This window comes from Tachysurus fulvidraco, chromosome 19, assembly GCF_022655615.1.
Source record: "Tachysurus fulvidraco isolate hzauxx_2018 chromosome 19, HZAU_PFXX_2.0, whole genome shotgun sequence".
In the NCBI taxonomy this organism is placed as follows: domain Eukaryota; kingdom Metazoa; phylum Chordata; class Actinopteri; order Siluriformes; family Bagridae; genus Tachysurus; species Tachysurus fulvidraco.
The window spans coordinates 6,509,142-6,517,629 of record NC_062536.1 but is presented as its reverse complement, the minus strand read 5'-3'; the positions used below and the strand labels follow the sequence as shown (position 1 = coordinate 6,517,629).

Genomic DNA, 8,488 nt, shown 5'->3' with positions numbered 1-8,488 from the left:
GGACGCGTCCTAAACCGTGCACTACCTTGTAAAGTAGTAAACAAACCCTGACTTGAGTTGATTTGGGAGCAGCCGCTACACTGAGTGAAGTTTCCTCCGTTAGCCTCTCAATGAACTACTTAAAAACAACTAACATCTCCAACTAAAACACAGCAAAGGTATTTCTTTACTTTGTAAAAAGAAGTAAACGTCCTTTGTGTTGTCTTAGTTACCCTTAATGTCCTCCTGCCTTGAGACTCCGACCTCCATCATCACAGCTAGGCTAAAGCTGCTAGCTGTATTATTATTATTATTCTCCAGATAAACGTGTAGCTTTACTATAGATGCACAAACGTCTTCACACGGCACCGGTTTCCGTGCTTAAACAGGCCACGATGACTAATTTCGGTGTTTAGAATTATAAAGCCAACCAAAAACACCAGAAATCCACGGAGCTGTTGAACAATCCCGAGAACAACGCTGTAGAAACTTCTCCAAGTTTTTCTCACAGCGCCATCATGCGTCGAGATGAACAAACTGCAGCTACTGACTTAACCCATACAACAGATGAGATATAACATTAAATACACCTGCTTTAATGTGCAAGTCCAAACTCCACAGGACCTCTGTAGGATATCTCACATTAAGATGTTAGCAGCAGATCCTGTAAATAGTGAAGTGTGTCCTCCGCAGATCAGACTTGTTTGTTTAGCACATCCTACAGATGGACCATCAGATTGAGACCTGGGGAATTTAGATTAAACTCTTGTGTCTAAATCCACACTCCCTCCCAACCTCCGGCACGATACGACTTAACCAAGACGCAAGAAAGACGTGCATCAAGACTCTTAATCTAGTTATATAACAACCAAAGGTTTCATGAGCACTTATCTTTCAAAAGGAGTTCCTTCCCTCTCTCATCCCCTTACACCCTTTTAGCTCGATAGTATCCTTAGACTCTTGTTCTAGCAAGAGGATGACTACGAAACCTTAAAGCACTTCCGAGTCACTCTGTATTTAATTACAAATTATACCAAAGATTAAGAATTATGTTTATCATCTTTATTTAGAACTGTGCAGCAAAAACAAGAAGAAATTATGAAAATAAATAAAGAATAAACCATCATTTATTCTGTGCAAATTACAGATGAAGAAATCATCGTCGTTTATTCCAGCACAAATTCTTACATACCAAATATTTTAAGGGCAGAATAGCTATAGAACAAAAGGTCAGGAGTGTTAAGAGATGGACTAGACTAAATATGTACGTGCTTTAATAATCAGAAAACTGGAATAGATTCTGAATATTCGGTTTAATACACATTACGTAGTTTAATCCGTTACACGTCATTGCAGAATAAATGTAAGCCTCAGCCTGGCTATATCAATGACCACTGAGTAAATGTGTCCATGAGCACATATTTATTATGAGAGGCCATCAGGCATGTCACTCTCTGTCAGTGTGGACTCTTGGACTTCCACTGTATGGCTAATGTCTTCAGGGCACTTTGTGTTATCCTCCCCTGTGTGAATGCGCATATGGGTTTTCAGTTTGGATGTGCTAGTGTAGATTTTGGGACAGTAGCTGCAGGTGTACGCCCTCTGCTGGCCGTGAGTGCGCCTGTGACGCGCCAATTCCGAGGAGCTCCGAAACTTCCACGGGCATTCTGAGCAGATGTAGGGCCGCTCTCCGGTGTGTACGCGCTTGTGCAAGGCCAACTCCGCTGATGTCAGGAAGGTTTTCTCACAGTGCGTGCACGCAAATGGTCTCTCGCCTGTGTGCATCAAATGGTGGCGGTTCAAAGCAAAAGGCTTGGAGAATTTTTTGTCACAGTAGCTGCAGGGATATGGGCGAGTGCCGCTGTGGCTAAGGATGTGCTCCCTCAGAGCTCGCTTGGACTTGAAGCTTTTCTGGCACTGACTGCATAAGTGTGGCCTGGCGTCCGTGTGCGACTTGTCATGCTTGAGGAGTTCTCCGAGCGACAGGAAGCGCTTGCCGCACTGCGAGCACAGGAACGGCCGCTCTCCTGTGTGCATACGTTCATGTCGACGCATAATGGAGAGCAGGTTGAATGCTTTGGGACAGTGAGGGCAGGGGAAAGGCCTCTCCCCTGTGTGAGTGAGCTGATGTTTCTGAAGGCCGGCACGCAGCGCAAAGCTTTTTCCACACAGGTTGCACTGATGAGGCCGCTCACCCGTATGGCTCAGCAGATGACGCTTGACGTCGGCCTGTCGCGAGTAAGTCTTGTCACACTGCGGACATTTAAACTTGCGGTGCATGCGGTGGCTTTGTCTGTGGACTGAGCGCTGCAATAAGGTGTCAAAGCCTTCGCCACATTGTTCACAGAGGTACTGTTGAGTGGCGCTGTGCGTTTTCCGATGCTGCACGAGAGCAGCAGTGCTAGGACTGGCCTGGCCGCAGATGGAGCAGTAGTGGGGCAGCTCACTGGCATGGCTCTTCTTGTGGTGCGCAGTCAGTGCCCGGAAATTAATGAACTGACTCGGACAGAGGCGGCAAGAGAACGTGGCTTCTCCGTGAAACTTCCGGCAGTGTTTAGTCAGATCCCAAGCATGCTGGAACGTCTTCTCACAGTGAGCACAACGGAACGGACGCTCACCCGTATGAGTCAACTGGTGACGTCGGACATCGGACGTCCGGGTAAACTTGCGTCCACACGTGTTACACACGTACCGGGCACGGGGATTTTCTGCCGTTTCAGATGTTTGGGGTCTTGGTGGGCTTAGATCACGAGATGAGACCGTGGTGTCCATTCCATTGAATTCCGTCTCGGCTATCGTGGTCTTTTCATCTGAAAGAAGCACAAAGACTATGACTGTGTTGATGTGGATAAAATATGATCTACGCAACAGGTTTTCTTATGTTCAAAATGTTTAATAAGGATGTTCACCTGTTTTATTTGTTTTACTTTTTTCCCCAAAAATATGATATAGACTGGATATGAGCTAAATCATGATATAGTGCATTTAATTACACGTCGTTTTTTTTTATTCACTTTGAACAGATATTTTTTCCAACAATACGATATTTGATCATTTTTTATTTCTTATGGTAAAGAAATAACATTTGTGTTAAACCACACATACTCAATGGCATAAATGTCAGATTCTACTGCATCCCAAGTCGTATAGTTATGCACCGTTCTACTCTATTTTGTAGTAGGAATAGTGTGATCACACTGAACACCCCGACATGGTGTGCATGCACATGCACACATGCACTCAACACTCTACTATCATAGTGGGAGAAGTGCGGAGCTGCTGACACTGTGGGTGAACAAGACATCTTACAAATGGTTTTTAAATAAGTTTCCATTCTGTGATTTATTTTTGAACATTTTAAAAACGTAGGGTATTATAATAAATCTAGCAGCTAAACCTTAAGTACGTTTGATGTCGTTTACCGTCGACTGGGATGGACTAACTTGATGCGAGTGCATAGTGTTTAGCAGGTCAGCTGGGAAAATAAGTAATGGTGTGATAATTAAAAAGCTGTTCCTGCCGGTCACATGAGAGCTACTAGACATTTTGGGATGTACCTGTTGTTTCTTCAGTGTCTTCATTGTTCCTGTGAAAACAATTAAATAAGAAATAAAAGTTAGACAGTAAAATACAGGATTGATAACGTATTTTATAAGACAATGGTAGCATGAATAAAAGACTTTGCTTTACATTTTCTCTTTGTCTTTTTCCGCTTTGATTCGTCTCCCTCGTTTCCCGTTCTGAACCACTTTCTGTGCCACTGCGTTCTTCCTCGGTCTTCCACGCCCTCTTCTCCCTGGTACTGCTAAAGGAAAGCTCTTTTCCTGATTAAGAGCAGTGTTAGCTTCTTGGTCATCTTTCTGACATACAGAAGTCTGCGTTGCATCTTTCTTTCTCTCCTGAAGCTCTTTATTTAATCCTTCTCCATCAGATTCGATTCCTTCAGCTTTGGACACCGACATGGACACCGGACCGTCGTTACCTGCGGCCCTGAGATCACCTGATCCACCTCCGTCTCTGATGTCACACTGTGTGGATTTCTCACAAAGATTTCTCTCTTCCTCACTGTTCCTGCTGCTCTCTGGGTCTTTGGGAAGTTCGATGTGCTGGCTCACAGTAATCATCTCCTCTTCTTCCACCGCAGTTTGGTTGCTAAGTACCGCCACCACAGAGCTGTTCCCTGTGTGCACCTCTACGCACCTGTCCACAGGTTCTTCAGCCACCTCATTACTGCCCAACTCAACCTCGGTGTAATCAGTTACAATGATGGCCTCCGAGCCCAACTGGCCAAGAGCACTCTGGCTCAGGATGGTCACAGTGGTCGGCTGGATGTGGTAGACCATGGATTCGGTAGTGACCGCCATGTGTGCCGACGGAGGGACAGAAAGCGAGGAAATTATACAGTCCCCGGAGGTAGCAGAAAGATTACCTGCAAGTAAAAAGAAGAACAGAAAATAGCCTAAATTAAATGGCCAACAGCTTGTGCACCCCGACCATCACGCTCATGCCTTTCTTCTCCAAACTACAACAAATTTGGAAGCACATAATTCCCTAGAATGTTCCTGTATGCTGTAGCTTAACAAAGGGTTCCCTTCACTGCAACTAAAAACTGTTTGCCCCTGTACACAAAGCCCATGAGCTCCATTAAGTCATGCTGTGTTAAAGTTGGAGTGGAAGAACTCGGGTGTCCTGCACAGAGCCCTGACTCTGACTCAACCCCACTGAACACCTTTGGGATGAACTGGAACACCGACTGAACCCCAAACCTCCTCACTCTTACACCATCAGTGTCTGATCTCACTAATGCTCCTGTAGCTGAATGATCACTAATCCCCACAGACACACTCCAACATCAGTGTCTGATCTCACTAATGCTCCTGTAGCTGAATGATCACTAATCCCCACAGACACACTCCAACATCAGTGTCTGATCTCACTAATGCTCCTGTAGCTGAATGATCACTAATCCCCACAGACACACTCCAACATCAGTGTCTGATCTCACTAATGCTCTTGTAGCTGAATGATCACTAATCCCCTCCAACATCAGTGCCTGATCTCACTAATGTTCCTGTAGCTGAATGATCACTAATCCCCACAGACACACTCCAACATCAGTGTCTGATCTCACTAATGCTCCTGTAGCTGAATGAACACTAATCCCCACAGACACACTCCAACATCAGTGTCTGATCTCACTAATGCTCCTGTAGCTGAATGATCACTAATCCCCACAGACACACTCCAACATCAGTGTCTGATCTCACTAATGCTCCTGTAGCTGAATGATCACTAATCCCCACAGACACACTCCAACATCTAGTGTTAAGACTTCACAGAAGACTGGAGTGGAGAGCGTTATAACAGGAAAGAGAACTAAATTTAGAATGAGATGTTCAAAAGGAAATATGGATGCGATGGTCAGGGGTCCACTAACTTTTGCCATATTGTGAATTTTAAATGTTAAAAGTAATATTCCATTCAATCTGTAGCATATTTGCAATTACCATGGACAAGAATTTCAAAATGTCTTCCATTGGCACATGGAAGCAGGTTAGAATTATTACCCATGGTGATATTAGATGCAATAGATACAATGCATTTGGAAACTTTAGTCTAAGATACACGTTACCTAATGTGGAACCTTTGGTCCAGTTTTGTTGGTCCATGTTGCCAATCACTTTGTGCTGCTGAAACAGAGCTTTCAGGTGTTTTGGTTCAGACTGCATGCATTCATCCAGACCAACAGGGGCAGGAGTGAGCCAAGATAAAGTCTGTAACAAATTCAGTTTGTTTAACTGTGTGTGTGTGTGTGTGTGTGTGTGTGTAAGTGTGTGTAAGAGAGACAGTGTGAGGTGGACAGCGGGTTAAAACTTCACAATATAAGTGAGTAATAGGTAACTATAAAATGAGTAGAAAAAAAGTAGAAGAATCTTTTACAGAGAGAAACTGGAATCGTTGGCAGGTCGCTGTGCTGCATGAGGAACACAATCATTTGGAGCATGCTGTTATGGTAAAATAATTGTGAGGTGGTAACAGCATCACACACCTCACACACACCTTATATAATACATCACACCTCACACTGTGTCGTTGATCACCATTACAACACACACACACACACACGCACACACATCACGTCGTTGGTCATCACACTGCACACCATGTCGTTGATCTCACCATCACGCACACACATACAATAAGCACACACGACACACACGCACGACACATATGACACCTACACACATTGATAGCCATCACACCACAAACGCACATCACACACTTTGTCCTGGTTTAAAATTCCTTTAAAATACCAGCACCTTCTTAAGGTCTGGAACAGGAAATAGCCTCTCCAGACAGGACAGCAGCTCCCACATTAGCTCCTTCAGTGCTGTATCGTAACGTGGACCATATTCCACAGGAAACACCTCCTTAACCAGAAAATAAAGAAATCGATGAGTATAGACCCGACAGTGGTAAGAGCTAAATGTAAATGTCTTTCATCACCTGAAAGAAATAAGCCTTTTCTGCAGGATCCTTCAGCAGTGCAAGAACAAGAGCCTTAAAGTTAGACACAGAGAGCTCCAAATCTGAATATACGTCCTGGAAAGATCAGATCAGACCTGGATTAATGCTAAACATGAATTCATTCTGAACGGTAAAAAGATACAAGGCCGTAGACGTGGCTCAGGACAAGCACAAGCAGCAGAAATCGACTCACTACTGAGCATCCGGCTGGAATATCCGGAAGTCTCATTCTGTCCAAGTGGACCTGGACAAGCTTCACATCGTCCGGCTCGCGTAACATCTCTAAGATCATCTGAAACAAAACTCATTTAAAGATTACCTGCATTTCTTTTCCAAAACAAGTAGAATGAATAAAATCTGAACTATATACATAACCTCCAACAATGCCACACTCACCCGTGCCCTTAATCCCAGGATGAGCTGAACTCTTTGTCTGTAACTCAGCAGGTGTGGCACCGTCTCCGTAACCATAGAGACAAACTCCTCCAATTTCCCATAGTGCACTACGTTTTTCTGCTGCAACACCTGCCACATAAAGGCAGACATCAGGCGCAGAGGAGGAACCAACAGGCGCACAGAGGACAGAGGAAGTCTGAAGCCTGTGCAGGAAACGCAACAAAATACAATGCCATGATGACTATTATACTATTATAACAAGTTCTATAAAGAAAAGCCTATTAAAATACTTTATAATTCATTTCCATTTCCATCTCTCTCTCTCTCTCTTTCTCTCTCTGTCATTCTCTCTCTCTCGGTCATTCTCTTTATCTCTCATTCTTTCTCTCTTTATTGCTCTATTTCTCTCTCTGTCTCTCTCCCTCTCTTGCTCATTCTCTCTCTGTCATTCTCTTTATCTCTCATTCTTTCTCTCTTTATTGCTCTATTCTATCTCTCGGTCTCTCTCTCGCTCATTCTCTCTCTCTCTGTCATTCTCTTTAGCTCTGTCATTCTCTTTATCTCTAATTCTTTCTCTCTCTTTATTGCTCTATTTCTCTCTCTCTCTATGTCTCTATCTCTCTTGCTCATTCTCTCTCTGTCATTCTCTTTATCTCTCATTCTTTCTATCTCTTTCTCTCTCTGTCATTCTCTTTATCTCTCATTCTTTCTCTCTTTATTGCTCTATTTCTATCTCTCGGTCTCTCTCTCGCTCATTCTCTCTCTCTCTCTCTCGGTCATTCTCTTTAGCTCTGTCATTCTCTTTATCTCTAATTCTTTCTCTCTCTTTATTGCTCTATTTCTCTCTCTCTATGTCTCTATCTCTCTTGCTCATTCTCTCTATCTCTCTGTCATTCTCTTTATCTCTCATTCTTTCTATCTCTTTTTCTCTCTCTATCGCTCTATTTCTCTCTCTTGCTCATTCCTCTCTCTATATATATATGTCTCTCTCTCTCTCTATGTCTCTGAATCTCTCTCTATAAATATATAGGTTTAAATATAATACTACAAACAGTGAAAGGACTTGAGTGCTAAAATTTCACTTTAAAGTTTTTTACCCTTCTCATGCACCCATAATGTGTAAAAAAAAAAAAAAAAAAAGTAGTATCTTGCTTTAAGATGTAGTCACTTGCTTTAGATGAAGTCTAACTAAAGCCACATAGCCACTCAGCTAATTACCCACAACACTGACCAGGGTCACACCTTTTCTATCGAGTATGATTGACAAGCAGAGAAGCCATAAATACGACATATATATTTATATACCTTGGTCTTCCCGTTTTGGTACCTGCTGTGTATCCATTGCAAATTCATTCATTAACGTGATATTAAGGTATAGATTAACATTAGCCTGCTAACACGGTTTACAGTGTAAGCGCAGTGCGAGGAAAAAAACTTCCGGTCTGAACATTTCAAAATAAGAGCACGACATGAGCTGGTAAACATGGCTGAATACCCGATACCTCCTTTTAAGCACACTAAATAGAAAACTCATTTCGCCGTGTGTATAATGCAGAAATTCGAGCAACAGCCAATATCAATGTTG

The 8,488-nt window shown here is 43.1% G+C and overlaps 1 protein-coding gene across 1 annotated transcript in view; it reads right to left on the bottom strand.

Moving 5' to 3' along the window:
- si:dkey-14k9.3 (C2H2-type zinc finger protein) overlaps window positions 1–8,366 on the bottom strand; it is a 16,397-nt gene extending 8,031 nt beyond the window's left edge. Inside the window, exons 1-10 of the mRNA XM_047803715.1 lie at window positions 8,209–8,366; window positions 6,904–7,106; window positions 6,701–6,799; window positions 6,487–6,582; window positions 6,300–6,410; window positions 5,612–5,753; window positions 3,670–4,408; window positions 3,537–3,565; window positions 1,407–2,789; window positions 213–359 (exon numbers count right to left, since the gene is read on the bottom strand). Of these exons, the coding sequence (XP_047659671.1) occupies window positions 213–359; window positions 1,407–2,789; window positions 3,537–3,565; window positions 3,670–4,408; window positions 5,612–5,753; window positions 6,300–6,410; window positions 6,487–6,582; window positions 6,701–6,799; window positions 6,904–7,106; window positions 8,209–8,260 (3,001 nt within the window). The 5' untranslated portion in view covers window positions 8,261–8,366. The remainder of the gene's footprint in view (window positions 1–212; window positions 360–1,406; window positions 2,790–3,536; window positions 3,566–3,669; window positions 4,409–5,611; window positions 5,754–6,299; window positions 6,411–6,486; window positions 6,583–6,700; window positions 6,800–6,903; window positions 7,107–8,208) is intronic.
- Between the last annotated feature and the right edge of the window lie 122 nt (window positions 8,367–8,488).